General features: G+C 44.7%; 1 protein-coding gene across 1 annotated transcript in view; it reads left to right on the top strand.

The window, feature by feature from the left end:
* Positions 1-15,427, top strand: part of LOC121144807 (major urinary protein 4-like) — a 50,389-nt gene extending 34,962 nt beyond the window's left edge. Inside the window, exons 5-8 of the mRNA XM_040963350.1 lie at positions 13,571-13,595; positions 13,929-14,030; positions 14,203-14,248; positions 15,339-15,427. Of these exons, the coding sequence (XP_040819284.1) occupies positions 13,571-13,595; positions 13,929-14,030; positions 14,203-14,234 (159 nt within the window). The 3' untranslated portion in view covers positions 14,235-14,248; positions 15,339-15,427. The remainder of the gene's footprint in view (positions 1-13,570; positions 13,596-13,928; positions 14,031-14,202; positions 14,249-15,338) is intronic.
* Positions 15,428-17,324: the final 1,897 nt, after the last annotated feature.

Genomic DNA, 17,324 nt, shown 5'->3' on the forward strand with positions numbered 1-17,324 from the left:
GCCTGGCGGCATGGCCTAGCGGCTAAAGTCCTCACCTTGAAAGCATCGAGATCCCATATGGGCACCAGTTCTAATCCCGGCAGCCCCACTTCCCATCCAGCTCCCTGCTTGTGGCCTGGGAAGGCAGTCGAGGACGGCCCAAAGCCTTGGGACCATGCACCTGCATGAGAGACCTGGAAGAGGATCTGGGATCCTGGCATTGGATTGGCGCAGCACCTGTCCTTGAGGTCACTTGGGGAGTGAATCATCGGATGGAAGATTTTCCACTCTGTCTCTCCTCCTCTCTGTATATCTGACTTTGTAATGAAAATAAAAATAAATCTTAAAAAAAACCCCTTTTAAAGAAATTTTTAAAAATGTACCTACTCAAAAAAAAAAGAAAGAAATTGTATGGATAAGTCAACAATAGTTATGAGATTCAAGTCTCAATGAGATGTAGCAGTATTAATTGTGTTTATGTTACCTTTAAACAAACTTACTTTGTCACACACAAGCAAAAAATAAAGTAGAAGAAAACCAAGGCTTTCAAACTATTATTGTTTTGCTAACTAACACTGTTTTGGTGTTCTATAAAAATTTCAGTAGACTGAATGCTTAAGGAGCAGACATTAATTTTTCAGGGTTCTGGAAGTACAAAGCCCTAGCACAAAGAGCAAACTGGTAGATTTGATCTTCATCAAGTTACCTGCTGGTTTCTAGACAGCAGGCCTGCTTGGTGGCCTTGGCCTTCTTGACAAGGACAATGAATATCATTGTGGTGGATACACTCACATGTCCCCACCCCCAACAGTAACCTATTAGGCTTTAGGACTTCCACATGTGAATTTTGGGAGGCTACACACAGCAACCTATAATAATTATCCAATTCAATGAAGTGTATATGTATGTATTAGACAAATATATTTAAATCATTTTTATTGTCTATGTGTTGTGACTAAGATATTACATAAACATGTTGTGACTTAGATATTTTGCCATGTTTATAGCCTTAGCAAATAAAATCATTCAAGTCCTAAAAAAATGAAACTTTTTGTTTTGGATCTTTATTTTTTTTTCTCTTTTGATGTATTTCTTCCATTAAGTATAGATAAGTAGTAAAAATTAAATGTAGTAAAGATGCTTTATTAATTAGTAGGCAACCATTTGTGTTTTGGCTTTGGAGTTCTGGCTGTCACCTTAAAGCTACTAATGAAGAATGCATAATGGCTTGCCTTGAAGAAACTGATTTTAGTAACATACAGAATTATCTTTAAGAACATCCGGGTGACCATGAAGTAAAATTAATTGAACATCTGTGCAAGCTTGCTGGCTTAGTTCTGAAGTTAAAAATACTAATATCAAACATCTCTGCTGAGGTTTGTGATGTCTTTGAGTAAATAAAAAGGACAGTTTTTCTTTAGCTATTACATGAGGGCACCAAGTGACAGTGTGCATGTCTTATCTCCAAATACCTTCTCGAGCTCTGAACTCAGCTAGAGCTGGCCTCTGGCAGCCAGTCTCTCCTATTCCGACTTCTTGCTGATGTGCATCTAGGGGGTAACACATAATATTTCAAGCAGATGGATGCCTGCCTCTTAAATGTTAGATTCACATAGAGTTCCTAGATCTTGGCTTTGGCACCATATGGACATTGTAGACATTTGTGAGTTAAAAACACAGATGGGGGCAGGCTCTCTCTCTCTCTTTCTCTATCTCCCTCTCTCTCTGTTTCTCCATCTCTCTCCATTTCCCCTTCTCTATCTCTCTTTCTCTCTCACTATCTCACACATACAGACTCACATGTCAGGTAAATAAAATAAGTACTTTTTTAATAAATATTTTTTAAGCCTGTTTTAGAATATAGTAGATAAAGCCATTGCCTGCAATGCCAGAATCCCATATGGGAGCTGGTCCCTGCCCCGGTCACTCCATTTCCAATCAAGCTCTGTGCTAATACCTAGGGAAATGCAATAAAGTATGCCCCAAGTGTTTGGATACCTGCCACCCATGTGGGAAATCCAGATGAAGTTCCTGGCTCCTGGTTTTGGTTATTCAACCCTGGCCGTGGTACCCATCTGTGGAATAAATAAACTGATGCACAATCTCTGTCTGTCTCTTCCTCTGACCTTCAAATAAATAAGTAAATGTGGGATTGTGTTGTTCTTGTTCTTGTTGAAAGGTCAGTGAGCAAAGATTCTCTAGATACTTGAAGTTCTCTAAATTTGCTCTTCTCTCCATATCATGAAACTGAATTCAGTTCAGGCTTGGTACCCCAGACCTGGTATTTGGTTTACTTTGCTGAACTGTGGCAAGAACCATGTGAAAGCCAACTAATCATGCTAGGACCTCTGATGTGCAGCTCTGCCATTGAAGAGACAGAGAGTTGGTACCCTGGAGGACATGTATGTCCTTGAAGACACTTAAAAATTAGTCACAATTGAGGCCATGTTTGTGATGGGCTCAGGCTGCATCGCACCATGTGTCAGGAAACAGCTGTCTAGCAGGAGACACGTGAGGCTCTCAGCTCAGTCAGGATATCAACTGAAATCCACACTCAAACCCATCCCTCCTGCTGCCAACTGTTTATGCAGACAAGGCCTGGATCCTTAAGAGCATTCAGAGGCTATAGAGAAAAGCATGACTTCTTTCCCTTGCTCTGACCTTTACCCTTAATTCTATTGATTGGGACGATGTGTCCTGTGTTTCCCCCAAATCAACAAATGCATCCCTCAGAGGCAAGAAGGGTGTGTCTACAGAACAGAGCACTGCATCTCTTCAGAGCAGGCAAAGCATCAAATTCGACAAGTGGATGGCAAGGGTGCTTCCCAGCTCTCAACCCTGCTAGCTCCTGGGGAGTGCCTGAAGCAAGTGAAACAGGAGTGGTGCTTGGAGGGGACTCACTCTCCATCTGTGATTTTGATTACTGTCATTGTTTAAGAGCGGATGTTCAGTGATAGACTGGGAGAACAGGACAAAAGAATCGTTGGGGCTTCTGGGTAAGGGAGATTTGACTCTTCCTTTCTGCTTCCTACTTTTCTTTCTTCCTTTCTCTTGAGATGCATTTGAAGGGCAAGGTGGCACAGAGATGGAGAGACAGCTCTTCCAACCTCTGGTTCACTCCCCAAATGGCTGTAACAACTGAAACTGGGTCAGCCTGAAGCCAGGAGCCAGGACTTCAACCCAGGGCTCCCAGCAGGTGAGAGGGATCCAACTAATTGGCCAACATCTACTTCCTTTTGGGTGACATTAACAAGAAGCTGGAAGTGGCAGCAGAGGTGGGACCAAGGCCATGCACTCTCATTGTGATACGCAGGCATAACTTGATGGCATCTTAACCACAGCATCAAATGTCCTCTCTGAAAGAGCTTATTTGTGCAAGTACTCAGGAAAAACAAGGAAAATTTCCATAAACCAAAGGCACTGAATGCAGTATTCAGACTTTTATTTTAACCTCAGTAGAGAGAAATTACTAGTCCTAGATTTTATGCCCCACTCAGCAAACATTAAAAGCAGGACCAAAATGGATCAAACAGATTACAACTCATCTAATTCTGTCCTAAAATAAGAGTCAAGAATATTGGTACAATCAGAGTTGATGTAATCACATGACATTTAACAGATTATTATCTCACAATGGGTATGCAGTCTTAGTGTGTGCAGGAGTACTTTAGATGGCAAAATAAAGCAAAAGGCACAAGAGACAAGGTAGACATATCCTACTTAAGGTGCTTGGACTACACATGGGGAGCTATTACATTGTCCCCTGAGGGTAGATTGCCACAAGCCAGTGATGTGTTGATAACCACAGAGGATTTTAAACAACAGAACCTTATCTCTATATTAAGGATTGGAATACTGTGACCTGAATGCCAAATCCATTTCTTCATTTTATGTAGTCCATGAGGCAAAGACAATGTCTGTTAATGTGATGCCAAGAACGCTAACTTTCAACCTCAAGTAAGACAAATATTAGTTTAAAAACACAGTTCCATTCTCACTAATACACCTCACTTCAAAAAACACTATAGAATTCATAGGACTTAAATAGAAATCGAGCAAAAGATGTGGAAATAGGCTGTCTCTATCACTGTATAATATTCTATTGAATTTGACCTCTTGGCCTGCAAAGTCTAAAATATTTACCATTTACTCTTTCTCAAATTAGTGCTTCAGTATTAGTAAGTGTATTGATTCATTGATTCATTGATTCATTGATGTAGAGTGGCAGTGAGCGCAGGGGAGAAACACAGAGAGAAAGAGAATTTTCCATATCCTCCATATTTTCTCCCCAAATGCCTACAATACCAGGACTGGACCAGGATGAAGCCAAGATCCCAGAACCAACCTTGAGGGCCCATGTAACTGGCAGAGACACATGCCACTGGACCATCACCACCACATCCCAGGGAGCACATTAGCAGGAAGCAGGAACACAACACACAGCCAGGACTCAAACACAGGCCCTCTCCTAGGTGACACACGAGTCAAGCCACGGCATGACCTCTGACTTATGCCCGTCCCAGGCAGCCCTTTACTCCCAATTCTATTTACTGTGATTACGTGGTCTGTGTTTCCCCCTAATAACCATATTCATCGCACTAAACCCCTGAGAATGCCCTGAAGATGGGCATTCAGTCATATGACTGTGTGAGGCCCAAGTTACTTTTAAACAATCCAGTTACTATTCTTTAAATATCATGAGTGACTTAAGCCTTGGTATAAGAAAGATAAATGTCAAATAAACTCCCAGAGGAAATATTAAACCAGGACACCCCGAGGCACTCTCCTTGGCTTAGAGGGTTTGCCATTTAATGTTCTGATCCAGAGGAAATTTCATTGGAAAAGTCTCTGTCCTTGGAACTGAAACCACATGGAACCAGCTGTTGTGCTTACAAGTTAACATTTCAGAAACTTTGTTACACTGGTTTCTAAAGCTCATGAGTTCTGAGAAGCATAGACAAACCTTGGCTGATCACCTGGAGGACAGTATTTTATAGCACACAAGAGGATGACCTAAAATGGGATGGAGCCAGCAGTTCCCGGCTGATGGGTTCCACACTTCAAATGTCACTCGATCTTCACTCACGCATGTTCCACTTACTCCTGAGTCATGCACACAGCTTTCCTCCTTTCTCTATGGATAAGCCTGTCTCTGGGCCCTTCTCCTTGCTGCTCCCTTTGGCTCAAAAATTTGTCGCTAAACAGCTCAGGGCTCACACAGCCTGAGTGTCACGTCGCAGAGCCCTGAGTCTACACTGGTGCACTCTCTCTCTCCCTGCCCTTTCTATCTGTTCCTGATTGAAGCCTGACCCCTAACCAGTGAAAGCACCATGAAGCCAAGGGCATCAGTGGTCGCCAGAGAGATGGAAGGTGGAAGCTCAGGAGGCAGCCATGAGGCTCTCTTCAAGCAAATCACATCTCACTGCTGTGACACAGGCACAACCACCATCTCACTTCCCCATGCCAAGAGCTCCACCCACTAGCTCCCCTCCAACAAGACCAAGAGAAGGCAGGCTCCAGAGGCCTGGTCCAGAGCCTTCTCTGGGATTTGTTACCTCTGTCCTTATGCAAGAGCCTTGCAGTGACCAGGAATCTCCTTGGTTGCATGTTATTGTTGATTTAACTTTATTGATTTGAAAGCTGGACAGGAAGATACACACAACAGAGAGTGCCCACACTCCACATACCCACTACAGCCCAAGTGTGCCAGGATGCAGCTGGGACACAAGAACCCAACCTGGGCCTCCCACCCACGTGGCAGCAACCCAAGGGCTTGAATCATCCCCTGTTGCCTCTGAGGGTGCATGGCAGCCAAAACCTGGAACTGCCCATGAAGCCATGACTCAAAGCCCTACTAGCCAGTATGGGCACCCAAGGCAGTGTAGCTTAACCACTGTGGCAAATGCCCAAGAATCTACATATTTCTTCTGCATTGTAAATTTGGAACATCAAGATGACAAAATCATATTGTAGTGAGGACTGAATTGTGGATCTTAGACATTAGCGTTGTCAGAAACCATTTTCCATGCATTCTTTTCCATCATTCTTCCAGCATACATCTCGATTCCATTAGCTGATAATCAAATTCAATTTTGACATCTGCCTTTTGACTTGTAATTTAGGCTCATCACAGTGTATTTTGCCTGACTAACAAAAGTTACAATATGGTGCCTGATGAACACAGAGTTAGTGTTGGCAGTAGGATGTCATAAGTAGTAGCTGAGTCTCCCATCAGCATGACAACCTGGAAAGAGTGGGGTTCCCTGGGAGGTTCACAGGCTTCTACCTGTTCTGAGACAGGATCAGTGGAGAAAATAACTTCAAGGTGCCCAGCCTTCTGCACCAGATATCAAGCTCAGTTCTTCCATCTCAAAGACAGTGAAACAAACAGATGCCTCTGAGGGGGAAAGTAATATGGGCTCCAAAATAACAGTGACTGGATCTCAGGTGAGCAGGAACTGGGGAGTGTCCACCAAAGGTGTGGCATGGCTGTGTAAGGGGGCCACAGTTCCTAGGCTTAGTGCCTTATGCCCAACCCCTCCCATGACACCAGCCTCTTTCTGGCTTGGGGTGGGAGACACTAGGAGAAGGTGTTTAGCACAAGGCAAGTGTTGACTGAATTTTGAACAGCCCTGCTGGAAACACCAGACCCTGACTCTCCACATGGCTCTCACTCAGAGGGCTCTTCACACACACACATGCACTCCACACCTCTGCACCCTCCCTCACTCTCAAGGCCTTCCCAAGTCCTACCACATCCAGTAGCAGGCTGTGATCCCACCAGGTCCATATATGCCTGACACTTATGCTGAGGGTGTTATGCTCATCAGTCCATTGAATCCCTACTGCAGCCTCCTCGGCAGGCATAACTGTCTTCAGGAAGAGGAAAATGGAGAGGAATCCTCTAGGAAGGTAAAATATGTTCTCAAAGCTTCAAACTAATAGGAGCAGGAATGGAGCAGGCCTGCAGGACTCCAAAGCCTGTGCCCTTAAGCACATTCTACACAGTCATCATCCCTCATCACTCCCTTTACCATGGTGTGGGTTCAGCAGCAGTAAGTTGGGCCATTGCATGTGCCTATCAACTTCAACTGTTACTGATATGTCACACATTTTGTGCCTAACAGCTTCAACTGTTACTGAGTATATCACACATTTCTCCAAATTCACCACAGGTTTTATGAAGGAAGAGATAGTAACATTGAAAATTTATTTATGTGAGAGTCAGTTAAGTATTTGTTTGTGTATCTGCGATGAACACACATAAAGAGTGAGAGAAAAAGGGAACTTCCATTCACTGATTCACTCCCACGTTGCCACCTTGGCCTAGAGTTTGATCATGGTCTTCCATGCAGGTATACAGGCCTCTTATTCCCAGACCATTAACAAAATGCTGGAGCAGAAGAGGAGCAGCCAGGGCTTGATACACTGTCCCTACAGGATATCAGTGTCACAGGTAGTAGCTTTATCCACTGTACCATAATACCTAATCCACTGATCATGTCTTGTAGGTATGAAGTCTAGTGTACAATGACATAGAATTATGCTGTGTGATCAATACTTTCACATTCAAGTGGGGACAAAGAAGGCCATGGGGACTGAGTTCAGTGAGTAAGGAAAAGAGGTGAAAACATACTGAGCAGCTTTGTTCAACCCCTTTCAGTGCTTTGTGATGGTTACTTTGCCTTGAGTATTTGTTGGGTTAGAGACTTGGAAACCCTGGGTAGTTTGCCCAACTACACTGCACAAAAAAAGATGGGGGAAAATTGGCATTCTCCACATGCTCCTTTTCCCAGTTATTTTCCTCTATTCCCACACATAATGAGCTTTGTTATTCCCTGCAAGATACAAAGCAGAATCTGTTTCCCAATCGCATTGCTGTTGGCCATCCACTGTTCTCCTTGAGAGCATGTTTGAAGACTTGAAGGTCACTAATTACATCTTAAGGAGATGGGATGGCCAGGTCTCAAATGGGCAGGAACAATCCCAGGCCTCACACCAGAGCAGGAAAGGCCATTTCCTGGAGGGGAGGGGTGAAGATGAAGTCCCATAGACAAACAAACTGACCACAGGGTATATAATCAGGCAAACTGAACAGGAACGACATGCAGGGAAAGACGGTTGTGGCACGACAGAGAAGTGATAATGACTCCTACCGAGCTGAAGTCGTGGCTGTGTGTGGCACTGGTTCTGATCGGTGCCCAAAAGGAAGCAGCTGCTGATGTATCCGAGGTAGGCACAGCAATTTCTGACTGTGGTGGGTGGTGTGGAGGAGTCCCCATTTTTGTCTGTTTACCTAAGAGACAGATGGACCCACAGGGAGCTCTACCTATTGGTTTACTCCTCCAATTGCCACATTGGCTCATGCCTGGAACCCAAATTCAATTTAGGACTTCCACATACTGACATGGACATAACTACATAGGATATCAACCTGTTGCTTCCCAGTGTGCACAATAGAATGAAGTTAGAATTAGAAGTTTGCCAGGGTCCTTCTATGGGCTGTAGGCATCCCAGCCAGCATCTTAATTGTAGTGCCAAACAGCCACTCCTGCACTGGAGGATGCTGAAGTCAGGTAGGTTTCACTGGAGCACCCGAGGGTCCTTAGCATATGAAACAAAAAAGATGTGTAGCTATTGTACCACATTCAAAAACTGTGTTTGGTGATCTCCATACCCATGGGTGAGACACACCACAGAGGTGGTGTCCATTGACCACAATTCTAATTCCATCAATACATCACCATTATGAGCCGTAGCCCAGGTTAAAGTGCAGAAATGTCCATGTGGCAAACCCTCTGCTGCTCTCTTACCTAATCCTTTTCCTTCTTCACTGTAGGTTTCTGGGAAATGGTATTCTGTTCTGATAGCCTCCGACCACAGGGAAAAAATAGAAGAAAATGGAAGCATGAGGTTGTTTACAGAACGCATCGATATCTTGCAGGACTCATCTATGTCTATCAAATTCCATACAATGTAAGTGAGACTCTTTTGCGTAAGGAAGGAGAAAGTGGAAGCCGAGTATCACTGACACATAAGCCTGTGTGTTCACACATGCATACATGTGTGCACATGCTGCTTTGTGTGAACACACACACTGAGTCTGCACCCAAAGTCTGAGGATTTGGCACTGATCCAGGACTTTGTGGCCTCAAGACTTTTCAAGATTCAGAGGGCAGAGTTTATGGCAGGAATTAATGTACCAAAGTGGAAAGAGAAGGTGGCAGAGGGACATCAGTCATAAATAGTGTGATGATATTATATAGCATCATGATACGGCATCAGCAGCCTCACTGTTAATTCATCACCTACAGTTTGCATGACCAAAAAACATTCCTGTCTTTCTATGTCCATTTTCCCTTGGGAAATGAGATGGTGTCAGGTCTTTATCTGAATTTTGTTTTTGTTTTCTGTATTTTGTTTTTGTGAGGACCTCACCTGGTAGCACTTGAAAAGCACTTATTTTAGAAAGGAGCATGTGGTGAACACTCAGTCTGCCATCCATAAAAGCAGACATCTTATAATGGTAACAACACTAGTGAGTGGTGATAATAGCAATGATGAACTAGTTGTATGAGCTCTTCTCCAAGTATCAGATCAAAGGCAATCCTGTCAGTAAAAGCTCTTTGATCACTGTGCCAAAAATATTCACAAGTAGAATAAGAAACTGGAGTGGGAAGGAGGGCAGAAGGTGAGGGACTCAGTCTTGTTATTATCCCTTGGTCATCCACTTACACTCTTTTCCAGTGTCAACGGAGAATGTGTTGCACATGAGTTAGTGGCTGATCCAACAGAGGAGGAAGGAGTATATACTGTTGAGTGTAAGTATACCCCCAAACAGTCTTCTCTCAATTCTGCTTTTAACCACAAGGTGTGTCTTGCCAAGTCCCTGATACTTCATAGCATTTGTCAATGATGATTTAGGTCCCATCCTGGGGACATCTAAGAGTCAACATCCTAGTGTCTTCAGTGTGGGAGAGAATTACAGGTCCAAGCAAATGCTTGGCACACAACACTGTCAGATGAGAAAGAAGGTGACATGATCTCATGTGCTCCCTGCCATGCAAGTGAAGTCTCAGAATAAGAGCAAAAGGAGCAGGAGAATCAAGATGGAGGCATAGAGGATAAGGACACATTTAAACAGATGGAGAAACATTTAATCAGGATGAAGCAGAGAGCACACATTCCAGGAAACAGGAGAGGACAGAACAACAGCAGAGTGGTACCTGGAGACTGACAGACACAGGAAAGCAGTGGACACAACAGTGTGGTGTTGCAGTGACTGATATTCCAGCGGCATTCAGCTAACGGCAATCTGAACTCCACCAGCAGCCAGAACTCCACCAGCCACCAGGTGGGAAGAGACTTTCACTGGGAGCTTGGGAGGTGAGCTCAGACAAAGAACTGTCCATCATGCTGGTCCGTTTGATCTGACCAGAAGCAGAGACAGAGCAGCAGATCCCAGACGGGCAGTGCAAGAACAGCATGGATTTCACAGCCCAGTCAGCCCCCTAGGAGCAGAATTGGGCGCCATTTTCGTAAAAAGGCTAAAGCAAGGGAAACAACTGAGCATGCGCTGAGCAGACAGGGAACTCATTTTTGACTCAGAGAACGCAGCATTCTGCAGGTTCCTCCTGGGACACGTCTGGGTAGCCCTCAGACCTGACAGTCAATAGATCAAGAACTCTGGTAGGGGCATGTCGGGTCCATTTTGTACACTGTGCCAAAAGTTTAGGGCTGCAGGGGACAATACTGAACTGCACATGTGCTGAGCTCACGATAACTCACTGAGTTCCGTGGATTGCACTGGTCCCGCAGGAAAATCATACTGACTGTGGCATCATTTGGGTCAAAATAGGTCCATGTGGCACCCAGACCTAACGTCCACCAGGTTCCAGCAAGATTAGCTCCAAAAACAACCTAGCTATATAGGACACCTGCTGTCTCCCTAATCCTGCCACCTGCTCCAACTGAAAGTGCAAAAAAGGTGGCAGAGACAACAGTGCAACCTCAGCATGATAGCACAGGAAGTGGAGACTGGTGAGCCAAGAGGGCTACAGAGACCATGCTGGAAATCTAACCTAAGAACCCAGACCTGGAACTTGCTGGAGATAGTGGCACAATTGGCTGCAAGCAAACAGCTGTATACCAATGGCAATAAGTCAAATCAAACTGTAGACCTGTGGGTGACACAGCTTAGAAACCTGCCCCAAGGAGAAGAATCTGTAACCAGAAATACAATGAGCAAGAGCAAAAGAAGAGACAAAGGCACAATGAATATTACTGAGCACTCCCCTGCACAGGAGCAAAACCCTATGCCAATCTCAGAGTTAACTGAGGAAGACATCAGGAATATGGGGCACACAGAATTCAGAAAACTCACTATAAAGCTTCTAATCAACCATGGAAGCACATACAAGAATCCAAAGAATTGAAGGAATATGTTACACAAGAAATAGCAGCAATAAAGCCAATCAAGGCTGGTATATCAGAAATTAAGACCACAGTAGAGCAAATTAAAAGTACAGTGGAGACTCTCCAAATTAGAGTGAAGCAGCAGAACAAAGAATCTCAGAACTGGAAGATATTTCCTATCACCAGGGGGAAGCAAACACAAAGCTGAAAGCAGAGCTGGATCAGGCAAAAAAAAAGGTATTCAAGAATTGAAAGACACTATTGAGAGGCCAAAGATAAGAATTATGGGGTCCCAGAAGGTGCAGAAAGAGAAACTGGTTTTACAGATACATTTATTGAAATAATAAGGAAAATTTTCCCTAATCTAAAGAAAGAATTGGGAAACAGCATCCCGGAGGGGCACAGAACTCCCAACAGGCTTGAACAAAAGCGATCTTCACCACGACACATGATCATCAAACTCTCTTCAATCAAACACAAGGAAAAGATCCTTAAATGTGTATGTGAAAAAAAAATCAATTGACATATAAAGGAATGCCAATTAAACTCACAGGAGACCTCTCCCAGGAAACTCTGTAGGCCAGAAGAGAATGGAGTGACATATTCCAGAGTCTAAAAGAAAACATTGTCAGCTTAGGATAACATATCCAGCAAAGCTTTCTTTTGTCTTTGAAAATGAAAGAAAATTCTTCCACAGTCAAGAAAAGTTAAAAGAATTTGCTTCTTCCTAACCTGCCTACAAATGATACTTCAAGATGTTCTCTTGACAGAGAAGAGGAATAGCACTCAACAAAACCAAAGGCAAACAGGAAGAACATCCCAGTAAAATGACAACACAAGACTAAATCAATGAACAATCCATTCCTAAAATGACAGGATCAAATTGACACCTATTTATATTAACCATGAATGTAAACAGTTGAAACTCATCAATCAAACTTCGTAGATTAGTAGACTGAAGTAAAAAGCAAAACCCATCTATTTGTTGCTCAAAGGAGAGACATTTCAGGAAAAATGACCAGTGGAAACTGTATCTCATGGATTTTGATTGTGTTTTCTTAGTTTCATCTCTTCAAAACACCTTCTTTGGATTAAATTCCTCACTGACTCATAGATCATATAGTAGCATCATTTTTTAAAGAAGTTTCTTGATTTTTTTTTCATTTCTTCAGCAACACATTAGTCATTCACTAGCATGTTATTTAACTTCATGATGCTGTTAATTTCATTTTTCCTTCCTGTTGTTGATTTTGTTTTGTGGCTTTTCATTGAAGAGGATGTATAGCAGCTGTACAATGGACACTGTCAAATTTGGTAACATATTATTTAACTTCCTGGCACTGTAAATTCCTATTTTCTTCCTCTTATTCATTTTGTGTTGTGACTTTTCATTTAAAGGGATGTACGGTGACTGTGAAATGGAGACTAACATATGCACATGTGAGGATCAAATGTAGTAAGCATCTCCATTTCGAGACAAAGATGGACTTACAATGAAACTGTTTACTATATTTTGACACTATGATGCTAGACTCTGTCATTGCCCGTGCCCACAATGATGGACATATGACTGTGTATGAAGAACTGACTATATTTTAATACTGATATAGAGGATCGAGGTGAAGGGGTTTGAGGAGGATATGTGAAATACCAGGAGCCTAGGGAGCTGTATCATACAATAGTAATAATAACAAAAATAATGAAAAGAAAACCAGAAAAGGGGCAGGGCAGCTTCTTGTTCCTACGCCTTTCTGAGTAGGGCTGGTGCTCACTACCGTGACAACCTTCTCAGGATGCGGACTCAGCGTGTGATGTCAGTGAGAATTAGGAGGAGGTCAGAGGTACATCCTGGAGAGCTGCTGAGGGAGGTGGGCAGGTCTCAGAGAGACCAGGGTGAGCGGCTGCTGTGGCTGCATGTTTGTACCACTGGAGGCCAACCTAGCACAGACACCACCTCTTGTAGTCCAGGGAGGTGCATTCATCAACCTCTCTGCCTTCTTGACTTTATTGTGTGGAAGAGACCAGGCAAAGGATGTCAATGGCCTCCTTCTTGGTCAAACAAGTTCTGAGTCTTGTTCTTCTGCCCACAGATGATGGACACAATGTCTTTCGCATCCTTGACATGGTCTCTGATGAGTATGTCATATTCCATCTCAAGAATGACAACAATGGGGATGGCTTCCAGGTGATGGAACTCTATGGTAGGGTCTTTTCACACCAGCTCCCATCTTGGAGGGGGGAGGGCTGGCAGGGTGGAAGGAAGAAACCCTGCACTCAAGTTTATCTCATCCCCTGACATTCTCCTCACTGTGAACACCAATGCTCACCCTGGTTAATCTGCAGGTGGGGGAACTCTAAAGTCTGGCATTGAGCCCCAAACATGTCCTGCTGGTGTCATATACCTCCCACCACCTGACTTCAGCCTAAGCCCCACATGGTGCCATTTCTTTTCCCCTCCATTGGGGCCTCCTCTCCTCATTCACCTCCACAAGTCAGCATACAAGACCCAGCCATGACTCTCACTCTTCCCACAGGCCGAGGACCTGATGTGAGGTCAGAAATCAGAGAAAAGTTTGTGCAACTGAGTCAAGAACGTGGCATCGTGAAGGAAAACATACTGGACCTAACCAAGACTGGTAAGTTCAGTCTTCTCTTTCTCTTACAAATGATCATGGAACACAGGAGAAATCCAGGAATGGTTTCACCCACAGCCAGTCCCCTTGTTCCTAGGCTGGTGAGTCAGCTGCTTCCTTCCTGGCTCATGAACTGGGGTTTGGTGCCTTAACATGTTCTGTTCCTCCTCTGCAGATCGCTGCCTCCAAGCCCGAGACCAGGCATAGGCCTAAGCCCTCAGGTTGGTGAGCTCTGAGAGGAGCTGGAGAGAAGGGTTGGGTCAACACCTTGTGGGAGGATCTGGGCTTTGTCCTCAGATTATTGGGAAGGAAGCTTGGAGTGTCAGGTGGGGAAATGGGAAATTGTGGGAAGAGGTTTATATTTGGAGTTAGAGATCCTGGGCTCAGAATCCCAGTTTCATATGGGTTAGGGGATGTGTTGGCCAGGCACATGAACCCATTTGTCCTGGCACTCCCAAGACACACAATGGCGAGCCTTTGGAGTGTATCTCTCTAGCTAAGGCAGGCTCAGTTTGAAGCTGATCACTTACCATGGTCTGTGAGCTACCTGAGAAACATCAGGATGGTCCTGGGCAGGAAACAGCTTCCCTGGCCCTAGCAGCAATGAAGAGGAGATAGTGATGCTGAAATTACAGACTCACTGTGTGGCAGCCTGGCAAGGGGACAGAGGCACAGGCCTGAGAACCTCTCAGAAATATGGTTTGAGATGGAAAGCCTAGCGGGGCGGAGGGTGGTGTGAGGATGAGATGCCTGTCTGTGTCGAGGGGCCATGTTCCCATCCAGGAGGTCAGCTCGACCTCCAAGCTCGGCTACAGGGGCTCTCACGCTGCTGCTCTCCAATCTGGGAACAGCCCTGTCTGACCTCCCCTTTGGCCTCCAACTTGGAAAACAGACCTCAAGTTTCCCCATCTGTTTCCTGCCTCAGGTCAGTCACAGGGCTTCATTCAGGTGAAATCGGTATTCCCCTGCAGGACTTGCATAAAGCTGTCACTTACCTAAGGTAGCCGGCCTGTGTTAAGCTCCTCAACTTCCCACAAACTTCTAGAACATATCTTTGGCTGGAGTTAACAGAACCCACTGTGGGATTTCTTTCTCTCTGGCGCTCTTCTTTTTACAGAAGTCAGTTGTTTCAATGTAGGAGGCCTCAGTCAGGGGAGGGGAATCATTTACTCAGCACTCTTCACCCCCCTATTTTCCTGAAAACAAGCTAAGTTAGAACATTCATAGGAGATGCAGCTCTCCACCTTGTCTTCCGAGAAGACACTTATTAAATGTCTGTGTCCTCTTTCCCCTCTGTGTATTATGCACCAGGTAACTGCCTGCTCGCCTCAGCACCTGCCTCTCTGCATCCTGGCCATCACATCCCTCCAGGTCAAATTCTAGGTCAAATTCCTGTCCCTACTGCTGCATGTGAAGATGGTCTCCACACATCCTCAGGATTGTCCCTAACTGCCAGCACTCCCTCTGTAATCAAATGTCCTTGGAGATTACTGACTCTCTCTGTCATACCCTAAGGAATGTGAGCATGATCTCCCTCTACACTCGCAATAAACGATGCACCTTGCAGTGTTGTGCGTTGTCTCTGTGTCCATGAGGGTATGGGGCTCATGGAGGTGAATGACTGACTCCCTTGGCCATGCATCCTCTGCCACCTCCCAGGATTCTCCCTTCCCCAGTCCCCATTCATCCACACTCTCAGATCTCTGGGAGTGTGGTTTAATCTGTGATTTGCCCCATTTCTTGTGGCCTCATAAGCTCTGGGTTCATACATACCCCAAGATTACAGCACTTGATTGTGTGTAGTCTGCCTCTGGTTTCATTGAATCCTGTTGTCACTGGCCCCCATTTGGAAGTAGTTTGTGTCCTCCCTGCTCTACCTCCAATATAGCAGTCTGCTAATGTGTATGTGCCATGGTCAAGTATTTTGTGTCCCTACATTCATGTGGTCGAGGTAGAAGAAGTCCTTGGCTCCTGCGTTTGGTCTTGCCCTGGCCATCGTGTACATTTGGTAATAAAACACTGTAAGGAAGAACTCTCGCTCGCTAGCTCTTTTTCTCTTCTTCCCACCATTCTTTCCTCCATCCCTCCTGGGTTGCTTCTCTCTTTCTCACATTTTTTTCTCCCTCCTCCCTGTCCATCTCCCACTGAAACTCTATTTCAAATAAATAAAATGACTCCCTTAAAAAAGATCTATGTAAGTCTTACTGTTTCCCTCTCTACACCCTGGAATTACTGTGTGTCATGGAGGTCCCTAGAGATACAAGCAGGTGTTGCTGATGCTGAGGCCAGTTTGTGGCATTAACAATGAAACTCCATGTCCAAATTCCTCCCTCCATCCACGTCATGAGATGGCCTTTGTCATTTCACACCCTTGGTAAACCTTGCATTAACTGTGAGTGTGTAAAGTAGGATCTCACTGAATGCGAGCAATGTCTATCTCCATCAAATGGTACTTGGCAGGGACTAAAAGGTGTAACAACCATCAACCGTTCCTTTTAAAAATTTTTAAAGATTGGTTTATTTTTATTTGAAAGGCAGAATATACAAAGAAAGAAGGAGAGACAGAGACAGGAGGTCTTCCATCTGCTGGTTCATTCCTCAAATGGCCACTATGGTGGGAGGTAAGCTGATTTGATGCCAGGAGCCAGGATCTTCTTCCAGGTCTCTAACACAGGTGCAGGTGCCCAGGTGCCACAATTAGGGATCTAGATTGGAAGTAGGGCACCTAAGACACACATATAATGCCAGCACCACAGCACAAGATTAGCTTGCTATGCCATTGCAAGGGATGGACATCTGGACTAGTGCTTAGGATGCTACTTGGGACACCTGCATCCCATGCCAGAGAGCTTGAGTTCAAGGCCAGTCTCTCCTATTCCAGCCTCTTGCTGATGTGCAACTAGGGAGTCAACAAGTGATGTGTCAAGTAGATGGGTGCCTGCTACCCATATAGGAGACCCTTGTTGAGTTCCTAGCTCCTAGCCCTGGCCCCAAATGGCCCTTGTATGCCTTAGAGAGTGAGCCAACTCACAGAGCACTGATACAGTTCTCACACTTTCTTTGTATCTTAGTAGTAAGAAATTATTAGCCTTGGATTTCATGCTCTACTCAGCAGGCATTAAAAGCAGGAAAAAATGAATCAATCTGTTTCCAACTCATGTAATTGCATCCCACAGTTGGGGCTTGGGTGGAGGGAGCTCTCAGCAGCGTGGTAGCTTGGAGTGCCTGAGCCAGGTTGGACACAATGCTTGGGGCCCTAGCCCAAAACACCACTGCCAAATGGTAAGCAAGTCCAGG

This window comes from Ochotona curzoniae, unplaced genomic scaffold (assembly GCF_017591425.1).
Source record: "Ochotona curzoniae isolate NIBS_2020 unplaced genomic scaffold, NIBS_Ocur_1.0 scaffold_3208, whole genome shotgun sequence".
In the NCBI taxonomy this organism is placed as follows: Eukaryota; Metazoa; Chordata; class Mammalia; order Lagomorpha; family Ochotonidae; genus Ochotona; species Ochotona curzoniae.